The sequence below is a fragment of the Hemicordylus capensis genome, chromosome 4 (assembly GCF_027244095.1).
Source record: "Hemicordylus capensis ecotype Gifberg chromosome 4, rHemCap1.1.pri, whole genome shotgun sequence".
NCBI lineage: Eukaryota > Metazoa > Chordata > Lepidosauria > Squamata > Cordylidae > Hemicordylus > Hemicordylus capensis.
Window position 1 is genome coordinate 160674242 of NC_069660.1, and position 26676 is coordinate 160700917.

Sequence of the window (26676 nt, forward strand, 5' to 3'; positions counted from 1 at the left end):
TTCCTTTAATTGAGAAGCAAACTAATAAGAATAATCACATAATCTAAAGGGAACAATATGAACACATCATTTCAAAAAGTGTTCCAAATATAAAAGCAGCCACTTGAAGTTTGCATCCTTAAAAAAAAATATTCAAAACCTAAATGCTTAACAAGGATGGCTTTGGCAATATGACTGTCATCTAAGCCAGGAACACTGTGAGGCTGTGGGCTTGTACGGAATGCTTTTTGGGAGCATGCTACCTTCCACAATATCCAACCGTTACATTCATATGACACCTGAGTAGTTCAGAGAGGCTGGAAAATGACCCAGAACCTGGAAGAGATATTTAGATCAATTACTGTGCTGGCTATAAACAGCTCATTGCCTATTTTGATATGCCTGAGCTAAGTGAGAGGCAAAGTTCCTTTGAGCTTTGGCATTTCTGTAAACATTCATTTGGGGGAACATATCAGATGTTTTATTTGTCTGTATTCTTATGCATGTAATTTAGCAGAAGAAACATTTTGCCATTTTTCTATCTGAATTTCTATCTGATTTTTCTATCTGAAGTATTTCCGAAGTGGCAATTCAGAAGGGCAAATGTACACAATCGACATGATTGCACACCCATGTTTTTCCTCAGAAGATGTTCCAACAGAACCTTCAAGCTGTTCTCCAAATATAAACTTCTCCAAGTCTAGACAGCAGTTTGGGTATTTCTCGGAAAATTTTTAAAGGGCAAATTAGAGAAATATTATATATACACAGGCTAGCAACACTTCTCCTTATGCAAAATCTTCAAACTGTTTCTTGAACATTTTTGAAGATCAGTGGAGGGGCGGCTTCTGAGCTCTGACATCAACCAGCTCCTGAGTCCATCTGCAGCTCCTTTTGTCCCTCCACCTGGAGGGAAGAGCCTAGAACTTGGACTGCACCCCCAACCACAAGGGACCAGAAGAGAGTGCTTCTTCATCCCTAATGACATTGTTATATTTGGATGGATTTGAATGGTAAGCTGCTTTGGCTGAAAAGAGGTACAAATATAATCAATCAAAAGAACCCCATATGATTGCCTAGAAGATAGAGCAAGTTGCGAGTTCTTGTGGAGGCTCTTTAGGCAAACTCCAACATGAATTTCAGAGCACTGATTTTGAACACACATCACTGATTGCACTGCATAACTTATTACTTGGGACCATATCTCACTTTATGATTTTTGCTGAAGGAAGCACTAACATTTCTTCCTGTGAGAAAAATCATAAAACATGATGGTTTTATACACATCACCTAAGACATTATGAATACTCCAGGATTCTCAACATACTTGTGAATAAGTATTTATAAAAATATTTCCTCTGTAACAATGTTACATACACGAGAAACCTGAAAGTGCATTATCGGAAGTGAAAAACAGTCCTTGGTTTGGTTGTACAAACAACCTCAACGTTCAAAGAGAGCAAAAGACCATCTTGACTGTAGAAAAACAAAGCAACTTGGATCTAATACTGAGTTTCTTTGTCTCTTTTCCCTAGGTCAATGTTCCAATCAAATTAATTTCACTTTCTCTGAGGTAGGGCCCAATCCATCCTTGGGAAAGATGAGGGCTGCAATGTGGAACACACTCTTACCTGAATGATTTGAGGAAAATCCAGAATAATAAGAAAGACTGATAGTTCCATGAACATGAGGCTACACAGCAAATGAAGAACATTTAGATAATCGCATCTCCATCTTATCCATTACTGCCCCCACCAAATATTCTTCAAAAAAGAATGCAATCAGTTTGAAATTTCTTAAAGCTACTGTGTTAAGTTTTTTAAAAAATAAATAAATACAATTTTAAATATCAAGAACTCCATTGTGAGAGCTTCTGTTGACAATTACAAGGTAGATGAGGTGCTGCTATAACCTTTGAATGCCTGACCGTAGGTTATGAGGTGCATACCTTCTCCCATCTTTGTATCAAAGAAGTTATCTGCAGATCATTTTATTGCTACATGTTAATAGCCTCAAACACAAAGATCATAATCCAGTCTACTACAAGTGCAGCGCCAGCAAAGGATCCCCTTAGAATGAATAAATCCCTATCCCTATAAATTCCTTTGTGTGGGCACAATGGGCCACTACAAGGAATGAGAGATCTGTGCATGCCTCCAATATTCCATCTAATTCTCCTTCATGTTAATCATGCTCCAGGCTAGACTAGAGAACAAGCAATATGTATTAAGCAAAGAGGGAGGACACTATGGGGTTAGGAGACCTACCATTCCCACAGTGGCCCGTTGCGCTACATGTACACACGCGTAGGAAGATGAGGGGTGTGGGTATTGATTTGTTGGGTATTGATTTGTTTTATTTGTTCAATTTTTATACCACCTTTCATAAGACATCTCAAGGTGATTTACAAAAGATTTACAAGATTTGCAAAAGTTAAAATACGAAAAAATCCATAATAATCACATTTAAAACCTTAAAATCAGTTAAACAAAACCATTTAAAAACCAGCATAAAAAAGACAAAAGGAAGAAGGAAAGCCAAGAGAGAGACTCTGGCAGCCTCTAAGGAGTAAGAGGCCCAACAAATAAAAAGGCCTTTAGTTGGTTTTTAAATGCAGCCACAGATGTCAAAGAGTAGACATTCACTGGGAGAATATTCCAAAACCTGGGGGCAAAAACAGAGAAGGCCTTGTGCCATGTGCACAACAATTTAGCCTCGCTCAACACTGGCACACGGAGCAAAGGCCCCTCTGGCAACCTTGTTTGGTTGGCAGAAATATTTGGGAGCAGGTGGATCTTCACGTATCCAGGGCCCAAACTGTTAAGGGCTTTAAAGGTAATAACCAGCACCTTGAATTGAATCCGGAAACAAACTGGCAGCCAGTGCCGTTCTTTCAAGATAGATGCAATATGCTCTGAGTGAGAAGTTCCAGAGAGAACCCTGGCAGCTGCATTCTGCACCAACTGACGTTTCTGAGTATTCTTCCAGGGCAGCCCCACACAAAGTAGTCCATGATTTAATCCACGATGTGACTAAGGTGTGGGTAATCCTGCCTTCTTGAGAAAGGGTCACAGCTGGCACACTAGCCGGAGCTGTGCAAAGGCACCCCTGACCTCCGCCTCCACTTGAGCATCCAAAACCAGAGCTGGGTCCAGAAACACCCCAAAGCTGTGCACTTGCTCTTTCTAGGGGAGTACAACCCCATCCAGAGCTGGTTGAATTATCTTATCCCGGCTGGCCTTTCTACTGACCAGCAGCACCTCCATTCAGTGTCCCCTCTAAGCGCTCAAAAAGCTTTTTAAAAATGTCCACTCAGTTAATTTTAGTTCCTTCTCAAGTTGAATTGGGAAGGCCCTATTCTGAATGTGTGCACACTGCCTTGATACTTCTGCCCAGAACTAAACTCATTTCACACACAGATGAAAAAGATTAGAGAGAACACTGCCTCCATCTTGTCTGGATTTAACCTCAGTTCACTAGCCCACATCCAGCCCATCATCCCCTACAGCCCCCAGTTCAGGACATCTACTGCTTCCCTACTGTGTCAATGGTGGACTGGATCAAGCCCATAGTTCCTTTTACCCCTCTATTTGTTTATTTAAAATAAAATCAAGTATTAACCAGTTGGGGTGGTGGAGGGGGGATTATCCAGGACATTCAAATAGCAACCAATATAAATTAGGATTTGGGGGGGGGGGCTCCCAGCTAAAGCAAACATTTGATTGAAAAGAGAAAGCTTGAAGCCAGAAGGCAAGTCCCAACTCAGAACGGCTGGTAATCTCCTACACTCCACCCGTAACCATCCAGCATGAAGCATGAACATTGAGGCTGATTAGCTTTGCTGAAACAAATAGATTTCACTATTGTTCCTCCTAAAGGAGGGTGTGACTGAGTGTGCTAAAGATCTTTGATATATTTTATTACAACCGAGCAGATATTTAGACAATGGGTTTGTTTAATAAGGGGTGCTTTAAAATAAACCAGAAAAACTGGACTCTGGGATGCCAGTTGGTTTGGAATCCTCAAGGAGAACATAAGAACAGCCCTGCTGGATCAGGCCCAAGGCCCATGTAGTCCAGCATCCTGCTTTACACACACACTGCCACCTAACTGGGGGGGGGGGACCCTTAATCAACTAATTGGATAAATTATTCACAAATTTATACACTTATGAGGTTTACATGAATTTGTACATGTAAAAATGCTTCTGAAGAAAAAACGTTGAGATGGTGTGTGCACATGTTATATAGCATGTATAGTCTTAGAAGAAGCATTGCTTCTGAGAGAGACAGAAGGGGACATACATACACAGCTCTTCTAAGATAACACCTAACACCCTCAGTTTTTGTACGCATTTGCATTAAAATATACAGTTAATGCTTAAATCTACTGACTGGTTAAATTGAGAGCACCTTTTTAGACAACCAAAAAGCTTTAATGAAATTGATTAATATAAAAATTGGCTGCATTGAACCCAATAGATAATTAAATCAGGTTCTTATAACACAAGATGATGTGATGAAGCTGAGCATTACACAAGAATCTGGAATTTTGCACTGAAGTAGTTCAAGATTCTACATTCAATATTAATTATTAAATCAGGAAACTGTATAGATTGATTTAACTTTCATGCTTTTTACTGCACTATTTGACATTGAGTGGAACTTTTAGATTTTGGTTACTGTCAAATCCTGTACACACACAAATAATAATGGAGTGAACAGGTACAGGGGAAGGTGAGGGGGACTGACTATCAGGAGAAACGATACCATACTCTTGACAGCTAGGAACAAATCTTTCTCATGTTAAAATTTGAAGCAGAAACTAATATACATGTTCAGGATTTTCTCTGCGGTATTGAGGGCTACAAACTTTTTCTTTAAGTATCAAAATTTAAGATTTTCTTATTTTTATAGTGACTCCATATTCCAAGTGCCCTACAGTGTACTTTTGGAATCCTGGAATTATTAGCTATTTACTTTACATATGCAGTGATTTGAAATTTAAAAGCTAACCCCACAATAATCTTTAAGATATGGGACCAACATTTTAAACTCTGATTCATTTCAGCTTTAAAAAATATCTGTAGTAGACAAATTATGTAGCATGTCAAGATATTTCACACCTCTAATTGTACATACAATCTTCAGAGCCATCCTACACATTAAAGAGACTGAGATGATAGTACCACTTCAGATTGCAGGTAGGGGTTCATGTTTTTGAAATTACCCCATCAACAAAAACCTCTCGCTGCTTGGAATGAACTAGAACATCAGGGAGAGGCTATGCTGTGCTAAACATCTCCTTCTAGTCTTCTAATTCTCTACATGCAGTAAGATTTTGCTTGTTTGTTTTTAATGTGAGGAAGAATTCAATAACACGAACCTGCATCTTCAGCCTGCCACTTTAGTCTATCACTTTATTCTGTATAAGGTATAAAAAGCCTCTTTTTCTATCTGAGCATCTACATTATGATAAGCCCACATAATAGACTCAATCTGCATTTTTTAAACAGCCTGGGAAATAAAGGGATTCATACAAAGATCAATGCCAAACAAGGGTAGGAAGTCATTGCTAGATGTACAGCACAAATATTCATGATAATATAATAATGAATTAAATACAAACCAGAAATATTGTTAATGATTTTCTGTTGCAAATTCAAATGACTGAAATCTGTTCCTGCTTCATTGCTTCGTTCTGAACAGTTAATGCTGCCATTTTAACACAGGCAATGGGGTGGGTTTTCATATGGCAACAGTAACATGTATGTATATTTACATATTTATTACATTTCTATCCCACCTTTCTTCCATCATGGAACTCAAGGTGGCTTACATGGGATTCTCAGGTGGTCACCTAAACAGATATTGATCACACCTAGACCTGTTTAACTTCAATGAAGTGGTTGCCTCATGTGCAACCATGCCCTTGCAGCACTTAACCACCACTCTTGATTCTGAAAAATAATTTCAGTGATTCAGTCTTTATAGCAATTGATTATAAAGATTTATCATCAAAGTAATTTAGTGACCATTATTTGTAGAGTGCCCAACGATCTTTGCCAGCCGTTGTGTCAAAAACGTACATCTACATCAGCAAAGGAGTATGCAATTTTTCTACTACGTAGTTCACATCCAATATCACTTGGTACCTTGTAAGACAGATTCTAACCTTGCTACAGTGCCATTTCATATTAGGCTGTTTGCATAAACAGCTTGCCACCTCTCTCTGCCTGGCATTGACTTCCCTCCTCCTCCACTGCCAAGACTTTTCTTTTCTTTTACAATTGTTAATTTCCTTGTACACACCCCTACCTGTTCACCAGTCTCTAGAAAGCATGCTATTCCTATTCTTTCCTCTACCTTCCAACTTTGTAAAATCCTATTTTGTAGCCATGTCGCATGGAGATGTACCTTCCTTTATTCTAAAATTTTGCACAGCCTGCCAGCATTATCTGCACAGGTTCTACGCACATTTAGCATTAAAAACAAACTCTAAGCCCTTCACTAAATCCACAAAGTAGCTCACTGATTGTTTTCTCTCAATGTGTGCAAGAATATACAATCAGGACTGCAAAAAAGGTGTGGCCGTTTTACTAGTGTCAAAACATAGCAAGAGAGTTATAAGACCTGCTTGTATCTCTGTCAATATTTGCAATTTGTACACTGCCTAGATGGGAGGGCAAAGAACACAAACACATTTTAATCATTAGTTAGTCCAAATAAAGGTAAGGTACTGCCTCACTTGCTCTGTGACACATCTCTAAATACTGAATCTACACATATCTGTAGAATACTGAATCTGTCTCTCTCTTCAAGCGGCCTTTGACAATTGGTTAAAGTACATCCTTGTGTCAGAGTTTCCTTATGTAAAGCAAGCAAGGCCATATTTCTTTCTCATTCTCCAAAGAAAGCACCCATCACAGTTGCACTGAAAATGTGTTTCTCTTGGCTCTATTCTATACTTTGCCTTATCTGTGCACTTTCACAGTAAGGAAGGATGACTTGTAATAAAGTACCAGGCGCCCTCTGGAGGAACATTACAAGGATGTGTGTGTAAGTATTTGGGTTTCATCCCAACTGCCAATGACTTTGCTAAAGGATGTTCATGTGGAAAGGGATTACTTATTTTGCATGTAGTATACAGAAGCAGAGTTAGACCAGTGTACAGAGCTAATAAAGCATCTTGTTGGGGAAAGGATCTTCCTCTACACTGTTCAAGATAAATAATAAATGCTTAGTTACGTTTACTTCCCCTTCATGTCCCATTGTAGAAAATTGAGCAGAGTTAAAAATCACACCTGAAATCATTGTAGAAAAAGCATACGGAGCAATAATAAGCACAGGGGAATGAAAAACATTTGTGTAGACATATTATGAATATGTTATTCCCCATTCATTAGCACTACACATGGAAACATTAGGCTCCATGGAAGGAAACCTCATGGATGTGAAGGAAGGTTACATGACAGAAATCCACCCACCAATTCAGAATGTATTAAATGGTGCACTATTAAACTAAAAGTGGACAACTTGTCCAGCTCTTAGGGGCATATTGGATATAGCCTGAAAGGGAGAGTCTGCAGCTATTTTATTATGGATAGGGCAACCATACAAGTCAGAAAATAATTTGAGTTCTGCTTTAAAAAAACCAAAACAACCTGACACCTAATTTCCAGACTATGCCAATCCACATTCCAGGTTTTTTTTTAAAAAAAACCTCCACCTTTCTCAGACCATGGGGGTTAAAAAACAAGGAAGAGCAAAAACTTACAGTACAGTACAGTCTGTCTTGTACTGACAAACTTCTAAACAAAGCAGCTCAATTCAAAAGTTGGTTGCAATCCACAAATCTGCACATGCCCAAAAGGCAGAGGCATATCCCTGTACTACAGTAGAAATGTAATGTACCAGCACTTTTGATCAATAGTTTAATTAAAATATAGACAATTGTCTGTATAAGCCCAGCCATCTTGTCCATAATAACCAAAACACCACAAAGCAATTATTCTGACCTAGAACCTAAATTATGTTTCATACCAGATCAATACAATAAGGAAACATAATATGCTCCTTACCTTTGAGGGTTTGGGTTGTCTCTTTCAGGAAAGAAAGAGATATAGGTTTTTGCTGTATTTCTAACAGTACCTAGGGGCTTCAAATGTGGATTAGGAAATCATATTAACAGAAATTAGAGGGAAAGCATCTTTTATTAGATCAATGTATAAGTTAAAACAATGCAAGCCAGCAGACTTTATACTTCACATTTGAGTAGCGCTTTTCAAGTATTCAAAGCACTTTCCACACATTATTTCAGTAAGCCTTACAACAGCCCTGTAAGGTAGGTCAGCATAATTACCAGGCGGTAAGTCAAGACTGAGGGGTTTGCCTACATCTACCGAGTAAGTTTGTGGCCAAGATGAAATTTAAACTGGGGACTGTCCAGTTCCCTTACCTATTACACTACATCAGAACTTCTTCAGGCACTGAGTTCAGAGCAAAGATATTACAAACACAGATGATACAAGCTTGACCTCAGCAAGGACTTCTATTTTATCTTTGCTTGGAACTACTGTGACTGAAGAAGAACACAATCCAAGGCTTGTTGGTTTGTTTTAAACCTATGCTCTGCCTTTCCTTCTGTGTGACCAATGCAGTTACAAAGACCAAGAAATTATCAGGAAAGGTTGCACCAGAGAGGAAAGAGTCAGTCAGTCTTGGAAGCATTCACCTTCCAAAGTGTGTGCCTGGGGTAGTGGACCACACACAGCTTTGTCTAAAGCAAAGTGCATTTTCTCCTTTGTGTGCCAGTGGTAGAGAATCACTCTCTCTCAGCATCTCATGCAGTTTCCCAGAAAAGCTCAACAGCAGAAGAGTTACCTACAAATATATAAACTGAAAGAATAAAAAATGTTATATGTGGCTGCTTGATGAAGCCATTTATGCTTTTAAATACAATGTGTGTATTTCAAAACGACTGTTAAAGAGGACCCTAAAATGAGCATTTAAAATGAACTACAGCAAAAAACATGCTAATACCAAGGATGACTCTGCTTTGAGCTTGTGAAGGTTATCCATTTTCACTACTGAATACTTTGTCTGAATACTTTGCAGCCCATTACCTTGTATCTGTCCAGAGGGTCTTCCTGTTGCAGCTGGTTCTCTCGCATCATTTGATACTCTTTCTCATATTTCTTCAGTTTCTTTGTAGGTACCTATAAGGGGATCAAGAAACAATGACAGTGATGTTAAAAATAAACATTCACAGAAAAATTAGAACACTACAGTAATACACACAGAGTATAACAGAAGCGCTGGACATTTCCCACAGGGACTGAACTCCAGTAAAACATGCTAAAGTCTATCAGTACAGTAGATTTCAGGGAATGTCTGGACTGAAACTGAATGTCGAGACCTCCCCTAGAGTAAGCTGTCAAACAGGGACTTTTTAAACAGAGGGAGCAGGGCTGTCCTTAGGGTGGGGCAGGTGGGGCAAACAGGGCAATTGCAGTGCATCCTGCCCTCCTCTCTACCCCAGCCCAGCCACTTATCTTTCCCCGCAGCCCAGCCGAAGCCGATCTTTTGTGTCTGTGTGCAGCTTGAAAGGCTCCCAGGCAAACTGCTAGAGTTTATTATTTTTATTATTTATTTATTTGATTTGTATACCACCCTTCCAAAATGGCTCAGGGCGGTTTACAATTAAAACAAACCACTAAAACAGTAAAGAGCTAAAACAAATTAAAAAACAATATAACAATTAAAAATTTAAAAACATTTTAAAATAACAATTACAGTGATTAAAAACCCCGAAATCGGGTTTTGAATTTTAAAATAAACCAGAAATTAAAACCTCCACAATTTAGGAAGCTGAGAAAGCTTGGGTGAAAAGAAGGGTTTCCAGGTGTTTTTTAAAAATTGCCAGAGATGGGGAGGATCGCATCCTAGCAGGGAGCGCATTCCACAATCTCAGGGCAGCGACCGAGAAGGCCCGTCTCTGTGTAGCCACCAAATGAGTTGGTGGTAACTGGAGACGGACCTCCTCAGATGACCTCAATGGGCGGTGGGGCTCATAACGAAGAAGACGCTCTCTTAGGTACCCAGGGCCTAAGCCGTTTAGGGCTTTGTAAGTTATAAGTAGCACTTTGTATTTTGTCCTGAAACCTATTGGCAGCCAGTATTACTCCATCAGTAAAGGAGTAACATGGTCTCTCTGAGATGACCCAGAGACCAACCTGGCTGCCGCGTTCTGAACCAACTGAAGTTTCCGGACTATGTACAAAGCAGGGGCGTAACTACTATTAGGCAAGGGGAGGTGGCTGCCTGGGGGCCCCCACACCTCGAGGGGCCCCCCAGAGGCAAGTCACATGACTATATATTGTGAAATGCGTGTGTTTGTATCAGCGAGGGGCCCATTTTAAAATTTTGTCTCTGGGCCAACTCCAGCCTTGTTATGCCCCTGGTACAAAGGCAGCCCCATGTAGGGCACATTACAAAAGTCAAGTCTGGAGGTTATCAGCAGATGTACCACAGTTTTGAGGTCACTGATCTCGAGAAACAGGCGCAGCTGGCGTATCAGCTGGAGCTGATAGAAAGCACCCCTTGCCACCGCCTCAACCTGAGAAACCAGGGAGAGGTGTGAATCCACAAGTACTCCCAGACTGCGAACCTGTTCCTTTTGGGGAAGTGTGACCCCATCTAGAACAGGCAGATCAAAACTGTCTCTAGAGTTCTGACCCCGCACAATAAGTACCTCCGTCTTATCTGGATTCAGCTTCAGTTCCACCTCTCCTGCCTCTTAGCTGTTCGGCGTGTGGGCGGGGCTTCCAGAGAGGCCTCCATGCAGGCCTCCCTGAAGCCTGAAGTTCAGGAAATAAGTAAGCAAGCAGGCAGAGAGTGTCCAGCACCAGAGCTCTCTACAGACCCTCTGCCCAGCCCAGCCTTAGTAATGGAGATATGATGTGATTTCCTTTTTGTGGTTATCTCCCCCACTTGAATATTTAGGGATTGGCTTGCCACAGGGCTATGGTATTGAGCAGAGATGTAGGGCAGGGTGGTAGGAATATGTATATTTAAACTGAAGTGGATTGGACAATTTGTTGATTTTTAATTTTTTTCTTTAATTTAAAAAACCCCAACCAAAATGTCCTATAAGTGGCTTGCTTCATGGCAGAGAATTACAAAAATGTCTGGAACTGAAGCCCCCTCTTAGATCATAATTCCCTTTGCCTTCGTAAAAAAGGGTAAACAACCCCCTTTCTGCCCCAGCCTTTAGACCACCTATCCTGGAATGACTTGGCATAGGGCTTTGGTATTGAGCAGAGATGTAGGTCAAGGTGGGAGGAAAATGTATATTTAAATTGAAGTGGACTGGACAAATAGTTGGTTTTAAAAAAATAAATCCAAAAAGTTCTATAAGTGGCTTGTTTCATGGCAGAAAACTCAAAAACGTCTGGAACAAACTCTCTGTGTGTGTGTGTGTGTGTGTGTGTGTGTGTGTGTGTGTGTATTTGTTTGTGAATATACTATGCTCAAGTTGATTTGCAACCCAGAAGGTCTGAGAACTGTGAAGCATGTGTTGTGCTTGTTATTTTTTATTTATTTAGAAATGCATTATATGTCCAAAAACTTCACTCACACTATTTATACTGTAAGTCATCAATCAGTATGATTCTGTATTGATATGAAATGTTAAGGAGGCCCCACACATGCTGATTTGCCCCCAGCCCTGCACCCCTCCCCCAGAACGGCCTTGAGAGGAAGTATTTAAAGCTCCAATGTCACAACAGTACTCTCAGGACAGAGGTAAGGGGTGGCAACCAAGCAAGTCAATCCAAAAATCACCATCCATTATGATGTTTCAGATCTACCTCCACCCAAAACTGTTGAATGGCAACCCCCAGGTGTATGCATTTGCAGGCTGAGGATGGTGAGTCTCCCATGCAGTGGCAGCTGGTGCCCGTTCAATTAGGCAGCAGCCACATCCTGCTCCGCCTCCAGCTGCAGAGGCTTGGCCTTTTACAAAGTCAAGATATGAGAGAGAGAGAGAGAGAGAGAGAGAGAGAACGAACTATTGGTGGGGCAACGTTCCACCTGCCCTTAGTGACCAGTTTGCTCTATGCTGGAATTCTCTTTAGTGCCTGATGCTCCAGAATGGGATTTGGCTGCCCTATCTGAGGAGCAGGTGGTGAGTGTGTCAGGGAAGCACAAACCATGGTTCTGCCCTCACAATGTACACATTGTAAACACATATCACAAGCAACAAAAACAATATAGGAGTGCTAAAGAAAGATTAATAAGCAACAGAGCATTCTTCAGTGACTTGATTCTCCTGCCATTTAAGAAGTTGGTTAGCAAAGCCAAGTTGCGCACCCAGTAGAGTGATCTATAGATTTTTGCACGGGCATCTCTAGTGCCACTGCCAGGCACTCAAACCTGAGGGCAGCAATGTATATTGGAAGTGGGCCAACAAAAGGGACACTACAGGCAAGCATGCTGGCTGAAAATCAGTATTTTGGTGCCTAGAGGGGGAACTGAGTACCTACTCCCAGCAATGTTGACCAGATAAGAGGAAATCAGTAGGTCTGAGGTCTTTGTACTTGTCAGTGGCACCAGTTGGACCCTCTAATACCTGATTTCCCAAGTCAAGAGGCTTATCTGCTATTAAGTGAGTCTGCAGTTCCCCTTCCTTATCCAGCCTGGTTGTTAGGTAGCAGAAAGCTGTTGCCTGATCTGTAAAGCTGCTGGTTTCAGTACCACTGTCCCAGCCACTGTTCTGTGTCAACACATATTAGAATAGCTACTATGAAGTTCAAAACTAGTGTCAATAATTGCTTTTGGGGAAAGGAGCTAGAAAGTCAGTTAAACCTCATGCTTGCTTGCTTCAAACTTTTGCCTGTTTCAAAAAGAGATGGAAGGATCCAGGATTTGCAATAATTTCCAGTTTATATAAAAGGTCAATAAGTGAATATAACACAGAAAGTAAAGATCCCTCTTCCCCAGCACTCAAGGCAATCTCATTTCAGCATCACTCAGGGGCAAGAACATTTTACATATCCCAATCTACCAAATCCCTACCAAAATATCAGTGTTTTTCATTAGTAAATTATCTGTGTGGAAAAACAGGGAGATATGCCTAAAAACAAAATATTTCCCCTTTGTATCTTTGACTTTTAAAGCTCTAGCCATATACTTCAAATCAAATTCCAAAGAGTGGAAGGAAGCAAGAAGACTCATAGTGCCTTTGTTCCCACCTCACCATGCAGATGTGATTCTTACTTCGTGCTCAGGGACGCAGCAGACTCCTAGCATGGGATGTTGCTAGGATACCTCTCTGCAAGTGCATATCTTGTGGTCTCTGATGCTTTGCCATTGCCCGTCAATCAACAGAGCAACAGAGGGAGAGAAGCATGAGCTGTTAGGGCAACTACTGTCATTAAGGCGAGCAAAGTCAATATGACATGTGAAATAGAGAATGCGTGGGCTGTGCTAGAAACATCATAGTTGACTGTTTAGGAAAGAGCAGTAAGTAAAAACAACACAAGAATGGCTGGACACCTAATTATATTATGCACAGAATTCATTCATCATGCAACTGAAGGATTGTATAGTGCATGTACAGTCTACATTCACTCCTTAAGCATGAGAGCATGTACCACTACCCTATGCCCATGCTCCAAAGTTTAATTTATTTCTACTACAGAGGCAGGAAAGTATCTGCAGCTCTCTCCCCCTAGCTTCTTTGAAATGGGCAAATAAATATTTCCATTCTGCTTGCTACTTTTTTCTACAATGGATTTATCTTCTATTAATGGTAGAAATTATTTTTTGTTACAAATACAAGGTTTCAAATTGTCTTTCTGTTATACAAAGCTTAGCCCAGATTCTACATAATTGCTTGCGACAGACTATGAGAAATAAATTATAATCACACAGCATATTGTCTCCCATTACAAGTTACTAATTTATCAATTTGTTCCAGTTAATAATCAGTTTTACACAGAATACACCAATTAAATCAGGGTAAAAGGTAGATAATATACTTCTATTCAGACAGTTATTAGGTATGTCTAAGGTGTGAATGTAAGAATCTGATTTATAAAAATACTCTCATGGTTTGTATTGTCCTCACTGAAGCAGTAAGATTGCTAACATGTCTGCAAAGATATCTTGTCACAGTGCATTAGGCTCAAAGTCACATAAATAACTACTCTGTTCAAGGGAGAGGGAAAAGTCAGAGTGAAATTTCAAGGGGCGGAGGGGGGACACACACACAACAATAGGCCCATTCATCCCTCTATTAAGCTACAAGAAATCTAATCTGGAGAAGTAATATACTAGACCTGGCACAGCAGAAGACAATCCTAAGAACTTATTCTAGGAGGTCTGCTTAATCACAAGTACAAAGTTCCCTAGATAAAAAAAGACCATATCCAGTGCAATTCCAGATGAATGGCCATGTTAAAGCCAATTCATACTATAAGGCTGATTTAGGCAATAGCTACTTCCCCATTACTTCTTCCCATTTTGCTCTGATAATATCTGGATGCAGGTGTTGCTTCACTGGTGTACTTAAGGGGTTCCTACTACATCTAGACATTACCAGACCAGAGTGGCAAGACAGCATTTGGCTAGGAAAGAACAAATCCACTAGAGCTGTCCCCAAAGCTCCTATATTCAATATCACAAGTGACAGATTGAAAGAAACCACAAAGAAATTGGTTCCACATTGCCACAGAAAACGTATGTATTTACCATACACAGACTGAATTAGGGCTACAAATTTTAACCAGTGTAATTGGTAGAATAATCAGAAAAAGCTGTAGCTCATTAATTTTGACAGACAATTTTAAAGTTAAAGGCAAACTGGTTTGTTTCGGGAAGGGAGGTACTTTGGTTCTGGTGCATTTTTGTTAACAGGGAATGAAAAGGAGGGAAAAGGTTGGTCTTTCCTTCCAATAAGGAGTGGCAGTTTCTTCAATATTGCTAAAAAAGGCAACTACACTAAGGCTTTGAAGTTACAGTATGTGCCTTTGCTTAAATTTGATCAATCAATTAAAAACCAATAATTAACCAAAAATTCTTTAAATTAGCTGACAATAATAACATGGATACAACTGAAGCCACAAAACTATTAATAGTTAAAGCTCAAGTTTAAACAGCATATTGTGGTAAGTAGTAACAAAAGTCAAAGCTGTAACTATATTAAGACTGAACTCAGAAACTGCCATAAGCACACAAGTGTGTACATACCCACACACAAAATGATTACATATATGTTTTAATTATGTAATTGCAAAGCCACTCTTTTCATCCTCCTTATCAAGTCACAGTAGAGTTTCATACCACCATCAGTCAAGATATCAGGAGTTATGTAAAATATGACACAATTATCAGGGAACGCTATGTAGGTTTGGATTACTATCTGTTTGTCTCTCAATTAAGAGAAAGTCTTAATGATAGTTAAACCATACAGCTGAACAGGACTGCAAAAACAAAACAAGTCACATTCATTCAACTTTGCCATGGATAATATGGCACACTGGTAGTATAAGTACCATAGACATGACATGACTACAACGATTCTAAGCAGGCCCTATGTAGAAGGCATGGGGGGGAAAGAAGCTAAGCCACAGGCTGAGTCTCTGCCCAGTTTCACACTGTCCTGTACAAGAAGGAACACTAGAGAAAGTGCTTAGCAAGTCTGCAGTGGTCCTCACCTTAGGTTACTGTTCTGAAAGTTCTTAGAGTGTCAGCAATTGAATTGGGTGAAACTCAACCAAACATTAAGCAACACAATTTACAAATGGATCTAAAGGACTACTCTCCAGAGCGTAAAGAACATTGAATAGCAAACAGGCACAACACAGAGAAAACAGCTGGCAGCAGATATTTCTTGAGCTCAAGTATGGCTAGCTCATGTTTGTTTGTGCCTCTGTACCGAACAGTACAGTGTAGATCACAAAGGGTTCTCTTCTCCTTAAATGAAGCTGGTATTTGAGATATTAGTGCTTTCATAAACCAGCTACCAAAAAATGGAACTGCAGTGGGCAATATTTACTCTCAACTCTGGAGCAGTGGAGCCAAGACTAAATCTGTGTAACATTAGTACTATTAGGAATTAACATATAACAGTATAATTAACATGGTATAAAACACAGTGTAAGCAAGTTTTATTGTTTTTAAACTAGAAAATGGCTTCAGAGGAGCATGACTCCTCATCCAATTTCTTTTCTATATGAACACTTCAAGCCATCCCCCTGTTTCTCTAGAATCAATGGATAATAGAAGACCCTATTTAATTTGCAAAGCATTATAGCTATTGTTTACAGTATACAGTTCTTTATATCTTCCAACTCATATTACAGATAGATAAATTTCAGTGAAAAAAGTGCATAATGGAAGACTAATTTCTATGATGTATATCATAACTTCTGCTGGGAACCTCTGCTTCCATTCAGACCTGATCCATGTCTCAAATAAATCCCCAAGGCACGATAAAATCAAGCAGTACTATAGAATTTGACACACAAATGCCATTATACTTTTAACTACTTATGCCAAAATTCCAGATTAAAACACTTCTCACCTTACATTGCATAATGGCTGCTGAACCAAGTACAAAAACCAACAAGTTAAGCACTATGGTATCATTTGTGAACTGGAATGCAGGTTCCTCACCTTCCATTTATTTAACATATGCCTAATAATGTGCTCCAAAATTAATAAAGGTATCACAATAAGTATTAGAAAGTTGCTACTTGTTTTGAAGCAATTCCCCCAGTGGACTTTTAACATGAAGTCATTGCAGTTATTTTCATGCAGCAACCATGTGAAGTAGGTAAGAAAGGATGATTTACCAAAGACTAAATTGTTCATGATGCAAGAGATACACTAACAGAACACAACATTTTTTCTTTACTTCAACAGGAAGGCGGGGGGGATGCTAATTTGAGCAGGGAATTGGCACTGGGAGAGGGAAAATGAATTGACTGTCCTGATTATTCCCCACCACTATGACCAAAGCTGCTATTAGCCTTACTGGGAGTGTGGGTGGGGGAAGAAAGAAAACAGGTATCTGTCTTCTTTCCACCAACTGTGTTAACAAAAGCCCCTGAGGGAGTGATTTAGATTAGGAAAACAAGTTAATCCTCCTCTGCCAGAACTTCCCTGATCAAATCAGCAGCCCCTGCAGCTGCTTTGAAGGGGGGGGGGAAACCAGGAGATCTGATCATGAACCTCCCATGGCACCTACAGTTTGGCCATTAGTCATAAAGTTCACTTGGTAGCCTTTGGCAAATCATTCTCAACCTAACCAACTCGCTTTGGGATCCAATTTTGATTTAAAAGCTGCTTTGCAAGCTGGATACTTTCAGTCAGAAAATCAATCAGTTTATTACTCAGGACATGAAAAACAAAGAAGGAATGATGTTGCTTTCATAGTCAGGAAGGATATAGCAATAACAGTATTTGGGTACAATGAAGAATTCATGGAGAACCTTTTAACATGACAGTTCTTCAAGTCTATGCACCAATGCAGAAAAAGAGGAGGTTGATGAGTTTTATGCTCAAGTTCAGTCTAAAATTGACAGAACATGCAAGCAAGATGTGCTGCTGGTGGCTGGAGACTGGAATGCCAAAGTTGGAAAAGATAAGGAGGAAAACCGAATGATCTCTTCATTGCTAACACATTCTTCAAACAACCAAAGTGGTGCCTATACACATGGACATCACCAGATGGAGTAAACAGAAATCAAATTGATTACATTATTGGTGCCTTGAAGAGGATAACCTCAAAACAGTGGTGCACCAGCTGGTAACCTCCCGGCTTGACTATTGCAATGTGCTCTACGTGCGGCTGCCTTTTGTACGTAGTTCGGAAACTTCAGTTAGTTCAAAATGTGGCAGCCAGACTGGTCTCTGGGGTAACCCGGATAGACCATATTACGCCTATTTTGAAACAATTGCACTGGCTGCCGATATGTTTCCGGGCAAAATACAAAGTGCTGGTTATTACCTTTAAAGCCCTGAACGGCTTAGGCCCGAGTTACCTCAGAGAGTGCCTTCTTATGCATGATCCCCACCGCACATTAAGGTCATCTGAGGAGGTTTGTCTCCAGTTACTACCAGCTTGTCTGGTGGCGACTCAGAGGCGGGCCTTCTCTATAGCTGCTCCGAGGCTGTGGAATGTGCTCCCGGTGGAAATCTGTAATTTCAATTCTCTATTAGCCTTCAGGAGGGCCTGCTAACTCCTGCTAACTGGGCAAAGAGGCACCTTTTAAAGTGGTGATTCTCTTTATTTAGCAGGGGGAGAGTAACTGGCCCTATCCATCCCCAGCACAGGACCTCCAGTGACTGTTGCTGGTGTCTATCTTGTTTTTTGTTTTTAGAATGTGAGCCCTTTGGGGACAGGGAGCCATCTTATTTATTTATTATTTCTCTGTGTAAACCGCCCTGAGCCATTTTTGGAAGGGCGGTATAGAAATTGAATTATTATTTCTTGTTTACACAGTCAGACAGGTGTTATTGACTGGTTTGTTTTATCCAGACATCAAGTCCTTCCCAAGGACCGGGGATGGCTGAATTTTATTGTCAATTGTTATAGATATCGTCGCAGAATATAGGCTGTTCCCAGTAAAGCTGCTTTTTGTAATTGGCTGATGGTGATTTCTGTGGCCCCTATGGTGTTGAGGTGATCTTCAAGGTCTTTTGGAACTGCACCCAGGGCGCCAATTACCACTGGGATTATTTTGGTCTTCTTCTGCCACAGCCTTTCCATTTCAATTTGTAGATCTTTGTATTTGGTGATTTTTTCTATTTCTTTTTCTTCTATTCTGCTATCCCCTGGTATTGCTATGTCAATTATTTTGACTTGTTTTTCTTTCTTCTCGACTACAGTTATATCTGGTGTATTGTGTGGCAGATGTTTGTCTGTTTGTAGTCGGAAGTCCCATAATATTTTTACATCTTCATTTTCTTCAACTTTTTCCATTTGATGGTCCCACCAATTTTTGGCTACAGGTAGCTTGTATTTTTTGCAGATGTTCCAGTGTATCATCCCTGCTACATTGTCATGCCTTTGTTTGTAGTCAGTCTGTGCAATCTTTTGACAACAGCTGATTAGGTGGTCCACTGTTTCATCTGCTTCTTTACAAAGGCGGCACTTGCTGTTTGTGGTGGATTTTTCGACTTTTGCTCTTATTGCATTTGTTCTTACTGCCTGTTCTTGCGTAGCCAGTATTAAACCCTCTGTTTCTTTTTTCAAGTTGCCATTCTTAAGCCATTGCCAGGTCTTGGTGATGTCTGATTTTCCACTTATATTGTGCAAATATTGACCATGCAGGGGCTTATTTCTCCATTTCTCTGCTCGGTTCTTGACTTGTTCTTTCTTGTAGGCCTGCTTTGTTTCATTGGTGTTGAATAGTTTCGTGTTATTGACCATTTGAAGTGCATCTTCTTCACTGTCCTTGATATCTTCAAGGCCTCTTTTCTCCTCCTCTACCGTTTGATGGACTTGCAGCATTCCTCTTCCACCTGAGCTGTGAGGGAGATATAGCCTATCTACATCACTGCGGAGGTGCAGAGCATGATTGATGGTCATGATTTTCCTGGTCTTACGATCTAGCGTCTCTAGCTCTGCCTGGGTCCAGTCTATTATTCTTGCAGTGTATCTGATAACAGGTATAGCCCAGGTGTTTATGGCTTGTATGGTGTTCCCGCCATTGAGTTTGGACTTGAGGATTTTTCTAACTCTCCTGATCTATTCACTTCCAATTTTTCTTTTAACTTCAGTGTGTGCGATGTTATCAGCCTGGAGAATGCCCAAGTATTTGTAATGTTCTTTCTCTTCCAGGTTCTTGATCTTGCTTCCATTGGGCAGTTCTATTCCTTCTGTTTTTCTTATTTTTCCTCTGTTCATTATTAATGCAGCACACTTGTCTAGTCCAAACTCCATTGCTATATCGCTACTGAATATACGGACAGTGTTTAGCAGTGATTCAATTTCTGACTGGGACTTTCCATACAACTTCAGATCGTCCATGTACAGAAGATGGTTGAATTTACTTGATTTTTTAGATGTTTGGTATCCGAGGCCTGTTTTGTTTAGTATTTGTGAAAGTGGGGTCATGGCGATTACAAACAACAGAGGGAATAGTGAGTCCCCTTGGAAAATGCCTCTTCTAATGCTAACCTGTCCAAGTGTCTCGCCACTGATTGTTAACTGTGTACTCCACATGCTCATTGCTTTTTTTATAAATATCTGAATATTTTTGCTGACACCAGTTGTTTCTAAACATTTGAGTATCCATGTGTGAGGCAATGAATCGAAGGCTTTCTTGTAGTCAATCCATGCAACACTTAGATTGGTTTTTCTTCTCTTGCAGTTTTCTAAAATCATTTTGTCAATCAGCAGCTGGTCTTTTGTGCCTCTGGTGTTCGGGCAATTTCCTTTCTGTTCAACTGGGAGCTGTTTGTTAATTAATAACGGTTGTATCACTTCATCTGCTATTATTCCAGTTAATAATTTGAACATGGTTGGCAGGCAGGTTATCGGTCTATAATTACTTGGAACTGCACCTTTTGCTGGGTCTTTCATGATGAGATGAGTTTTCCCCCTTGTTAGCCATTGTTCAATATCACCTCCTTGCAAAATGTGATTGAACTGTTTTGATAGTTGTTTATGAAGGCTTGTTAGGTGTTTAAGCCAAAAGCCATGCAGTTCATCGTCGCCTGGTGCAGTCCAATTTTTAATTTTCTTTGCTCTTTCACTTATTAAAGCTGGTGTTATTATTAGATCTTGCATTTGTTGATTACATTTTTTGACCTCTTTCATCCAGCCTGCTTTTTTATTACAATCTATTGGATTGTCCCATAATTTCCCCCAGAATTGCACTGTTTCTTCTTTATTTGGTGTTTCTAGGTTTCTTGCAGTTTCTCCTTCTATGCTTTGGTAGAAACGTCTCTGATTCGACTGGAATTGGAGATTCTGCCTGTGTTGTGTAATTTTGGCTTCATACTTGCTACTCTTCTTTGACACTGCTGTTATTTGCTGCTTTATTATTTCCAGGACTTCCCTAATTTTCCTTGAATCTAGGTGGTATTTTTGGATCAGATACTGTTTGGTGTTTTCATTCTTCAGCTTCTTGTCTTTCATATCTTTCAATTTACTAGCATCTGATCTGAGCCTGGAGATTTTATTTTCTAATCTAATCTTCCATTTAGGTGATGTACTACTTTCTTTTTTTACAGGTCCATTGATCTTATATCTGAGCTCTTGTGTTGTTATTGTTGCTGCACTGTACACTAGTTGGTTTGTTTCTTGCAAATTATTGGTTGTTATTTCTGCAAGTGCAGCATTTATATCTTTTAATACCTGAGCAAGTTGTTTTTTGGCAACAGTTTTCAGAGCTGGAAGTTGAACCCTGGTGGTTGTTTGGTTCATGTGCTCAGTTATTTTTTGCTTTAGTTCTTGTTGCTTTTCTGTTAAACGGCATTTGGGTTTTTGAGGTGAAGGCAAAGGGGAGGTTGCCTGGTTTTGATTTTGAAACAGTTCAGCAACAGTGGCATCCTTGATTTCCAACACCTCCTCCACCTGCGCCTGAGCAACTGCTTCAGTTGGTGGTAATTCTTCTTCCATGTCTTGAGCCTGTGTTGCTCTTTGCAGTTCTTCCAGCTCAACTCCTGTGAATACTTTATTTCTTATTATGAATCTTCTCTGGTCTGTTAGCATTTGTTCTGTTATTTCTGTATCTGGATGTTTCTCTTTCCATATTTGGTACATTCTTTTAAAATAACCTCTTCTAGTTGGACTAGACTTGTAATAGCAGATCATTATTTCCTTGTTGGCATTTTTGGTATTTTTTTTTTCGGTTAAGCAACGTTTCTTCCAGTAACTTTGCTGTCTTCAGCCCTGGTTGCTCAACTGAAGATCCTGTTGACCACTTGCCACCAGATGTCCACGGACTCCAGCACCTGGCGCAGTCCTTGTTGACCCGGGTGACGACAGATCCGGTATAGATTTATTAAAGTTACGTCTCACCATATTGTTGATGGGAGAGGCACTCTTTGTCTGGCTCCTCTGGTGAGACCTGTCCAGTATGGTTGGACCTCTGGCATAGCTCTCACCTTCCTCAGAGCACGCAAGCCCCACAACCACACCAAGGTAGTGCCTCACTACTTCTTCTTCTTCTTATTATTTTTTAATAATAATAATAATAATAATAATAATAATAATAATAATAATAAACTACAGAAAAGCCTTTGATTGTGTTGACCATGTCAAATTGTGGAATATCCTTAGGAAAATGGGCATCCCAGAACATCTCATTGTTCTCATGAGAAACCTATACACAGGCCAGGAAGCCACAGTCCAGACAGAACATGGAGAAACAGACTGGTTCTAGATCGTCAAAGGAGTAAGACAAGGCTGTATACTTTCTCATTTATTCAGTGTATATGCTGAGCATATACTGAGAGAAGCTGGATTGGAAGAAGAAGAGTGTGGTTTTAAAGTTGGAGGAAGAAACATCAATAACCTGCACTACGCTGATGACACCCCTCTGATAGCTAAGAATGTGGATGATCTGCAAGCTCTAGTAATGAAAGTCAAGGAGCACAGTGGAAAAAAATCGGACTACAACTAAATGTAAAGAAGACTAAACTAATGAAAACAGGTACAGCAACCAGCCTCAGAACTGACAATGAAGACACTGGAGTGGTGGAAAGCTTCTGCCTTTTAGGATCAACTGTCAACAGTAAAGGATCCAGCAGTCAATAAATTTGCCGCAGACTAGCACTTGGTAGGGTTGCGATGAAGGCTTTAGATGCCATGACGTTTGTACAACTTCAAAGATGAGAATCATTCAGACAATGGTTTTCCCCATGACACTCTACGGATGCGAAAGCTGGACTTTGAAGAAGCAAGATAGAAAAAGTATTGACGCTTCTGAACTTTGGTGCTCAAGAAGACTTTTGAGGATACCATGGACAGCCAGGAAAACAAACAAATGGCTCATAGAACAAATCAATCCAGAATTTTCGCTCGAGGCACAAATGACCAGGATCAAACAATCATACTTTGGACACATTATGCAAAGATCCAGCTCCCTTGAGAAGTCCATAATGCTGGGAAAAGTTGAAGGAAAGAGAAGAAGAGGACAACCAGCGGCAAGGTGGATGGACTAGATTACGACAGCAATGAATGCACCACTGAGAGACATTAAAGGCCATGTTGAAGACAGATAATCCTGGAGAGAACCTATCTATGTGGTCGCTAAGAGTCGACACTGACTTGACGGCACTTAATCAATCAATCAATTGCCAGCTGCTTTGGGATTCAGTATTAATTGAAAAGTGCATTGTAAATACATACTTAATATTGTTTATGGAAAGTTAAACTGACATACACTTATCAAAGATACACAGCTGTCTTCACTATACTAAAGATACAATCTTAAAGATAGGAGAGGTATCAGTCCAGCCTTGTACAAGTCAGTAAGAAACATGATTTGGTTTCATATTTCTGCTCAGCCATAAAAGACACAGGAATGGCCTTTGGGCAAATCACTCTTTCAGCCTAACCTACCTCACATGATTCTTACAAGGATAAAATACAATAACTATATAGTATGCCATCCTGAGGCCACCTAATGGCACAGTGGGGAAATGACTTGAATAGCAAGCTAGAGGTGGCTGGTTTGAATCCCTGCTGGTATGTTTTCCAGACTATGGGAAACACCTATATTGGGCAGCAGCTATATAGGAAGATGCTGAAAGGCATCATCTCATACTAAGCTGGAGGAGACAATGGCAAACCCCTCCTTTATTCTACCAAAGACAACCACAGCTTGATTTCTACCAAAGCTTGATTTCCCTCCTCCCCAATGATTTCTAATATTTTCTCCAGTTTTTAATGAGGGACATTAAATAAGCACATCTCATTACTCATGGGATGACCTTAGACAAGCAACTCACTCTGTCTCCAATACAGGAATTACATCACTAGCCTCTATTAGAGTGTTCTTTAAGGGCCAAACTGAACATTACATTAAATGTATCAGTGGTCCTGAAATGCCTCAACCTTTTGTTACTAAAAAGCAACAGTGGACTTTAGCCCCCTCTCCCGCTCTGGTCCTGATATGGACTCAGTTCCCTTTTCAGCTATTTAGTAAAGTTAAACATATCAGGGACAATGGTTAGTTTAACACAACATATTTTGGCCCAGAAATAGTATGTGCAGTGTATGAACACTCTAAAGCATTATATAAACACTACTGTATCCATTTTAACCCAGTAAAATTGCAACTATTACTTCAAAATTTAATAAATAACCCACAAATGTATAGCAAAAATATCAGATTGTATTCTTGTTTCTTTTAATCTAATAAAGCTAGTAATTCTTTCTATGACTCCCATGATTCAAAGTTTTCACAATTACATATTTTTACTAGCATAAGTACTATTAAAAAAATGTCGTATTCTCTCTTAACAAGACCTTCCGAAAATGGTTTCCCTGTTATCCAAAACTAAAATAATTCAAAGCATCCAAACCAATACTCTCTTTAAACCAACTGCAAAACCAACGGGCTGCAACAGTTGAGCAGGCATGAGGCTTTAGGAAAACCACAATTTCAACACAATCTGATTAACGGGATAGCAAAGCAGTTCTGGCAAACAACCTTCATGCAATTAATCTTGCTTGAGGACCCAAGGGTAGGTTTGCCAGCATCTCCCCCATTTGTGGGGCAAGCATAAATCTAATCATTGTTCATTTTACTATGTTAGTTTGTCTAACTCAGGAGACCCAGTCTATTAGCTTGCTGCCATCATTTTGGCCTATGTAGAATTTCTGGATATAGTTGGATATAGTTTCTGGATATAGTTTCTGGATATAATTTCTGGATATAGTTGCTACTAAAGCTTTGTCCTCATAACCTTAAAAGGATTCTGTCCAGCAGAAAAAGAATGCAAATGTGAGCCCCTGTTGCTTATCATTACTAGATCTGTATAATATTGCCTAAAGGGCACCAACTTTTGGCACTGTTCTCTCTCTTCAGGCCTTCACAACTTCGGCCCTCCAGCTGTATTTGGTCTACAGCTCCCATCCTCCCAAGCCACCATGGTCAATAGTCAGGGATTATGGGAGCTGTAGTCCAACATCTGCAGGATGGCCAAAGTTGTGCAGTCCTGCATATGGATTATGAAGAGAAGCAGAATATCTTGGTACATTTGGATATTTTAGTTGGATGGTGAACAGATAGCAACAGCTAGGAAGGGAGAGAGGGATGCAGCAGCTAGACCGATTATGCAGGAGAAAAGGGTTAAAGTTTGTGGGCTCTCCTCTGAATGTGTGAGAGACTGAAGGGAAGTGTACGAGCTACCAGGGTGGGCTGGTTTCGGTGAGGGTAGAGGCTCTCCTGTGAGAGAGGGCAAAAGAATGAGGAGGAGAGAATTAAGAGGATGAACATAGAGTGGTATTACATATGTTTGGCTCTCAGGTTTGTTTGTTTAATGCATCTGGTATTTTAAAACTTTTTTTTATGTCTATGTAACCCAGCACAACAATCTAAAACAACTAATATAAAAATGTCAGGCCAAATCATATCCCACCAAGTTGCAACTCTGTATCAAAAAGAGTTCCACTATATGAGTAATTCAGAAATAAGTTTTGGTTATGATAATGCACAAATGCAAAAAGATGTTGACACAACACGAACTGCCTCACCAACACAAACTGGATCTTGTTTTTATCCCATTGGAAAAGGAAGAATTCAGGATAAACTACATCTGTGGACCCATTTTAAAGCATACTTGTGTTTACTGTTTCATTATTTGTTATTATCATGATTGTTATTATTATACATTTAATAATAATAATAATAATAATAATAATAATAATAATTATTATTATTATTATTATTATTATTATTCAATTTCTATACCGCCTTTCCAAAAATGGCCCAGGGCGGTTTACAAAGAGAAATAACAAATAAGATGGCTCCCTGTCCCCAAAGGGCTCACATTCTAAAAAGAAACATAAGACACACACCAGCAACAGTCACTGGAAGTACTGTGCTGGGGGTGGATAGGGCCAGTTACTCTCCCCCTGCTAAATAAAGAGAATCACCATGGTAAAAGGTGCCTCTTTGCCCAGTTAGCAGGGCTATATCCTGCTCTCCCTCTGAGGAACTCATGGTTAATTTTATCCTCACAACCAACCTGTGAGTTAGATTAGGCAAGTGTAGCATTTATATCAAGGTGGTGTTGGTGATCAAAACAGGAGAATTTCGTGAGTCAACTAAGGTCTGTCTGCAGATGTGTATGCCTATGGCTGACATAGCAGCAAAGCTTCCCAAACAGAATGTACCACAACTCTGGATTACACCACTTAACCTCTGAGCCAGGTTTTTTGTAGATCAACTGAGAATTAAAATTCCCAAGAGAAAAGCTACTCATTTCTTACCCAAGCAGCACAATAGCCTGTCTGTATTTGCTTCTTCAGATTAAAAGTATTACACTCATACATTACTTTCCCTTCTCAAATGCCACCTTTTCCATTCCGCTTAACTCCTTGGTTCCCATCACCAACTGAAACAATGCCTAAGTATGTATAACTGCAATTGCTCATGTTCCCTTCCATAAACGTAAAAGAGGATACATTTTTTGTGCAAACTGGAAATTTGGTTCTTCCTAAACTTAC

The 26676-nt window shown here is 39.9% G+C and overlaps 1 protein-coding gene across 11 annotated transcripts in view; it reads right to left on the minus strand.

The window, feature by feature from the left end:
* The window catches only part of RABGAP1L (RAB GTPase activating protein 1 like), a 301913-nt gene that overhangs the window by 24902 nt on the left and 250335 nt on the right, over window positions 1-26676 (minus strand). For 9 of the 11 annotated variants that reach the window (XM_053243766.1, XM_053243767.1, XM_053243764.1 and 6 more), the window contains one exon: window positions 9104-9196. In XM_053243766.1, coding sequence (XP_053099741.1) covers window positions 9104-9196 — 93 coding nt within the window. Of the gene's footprint in view, window positions 1-8211; window positions 8877-9103; window positions 9197-10731; window positions 10751-26676 lie in introns of those variants that run through there. The other 2 variants (XM_053243776.1, XM_053243770.1) reach the window with 2 other exon arrangements.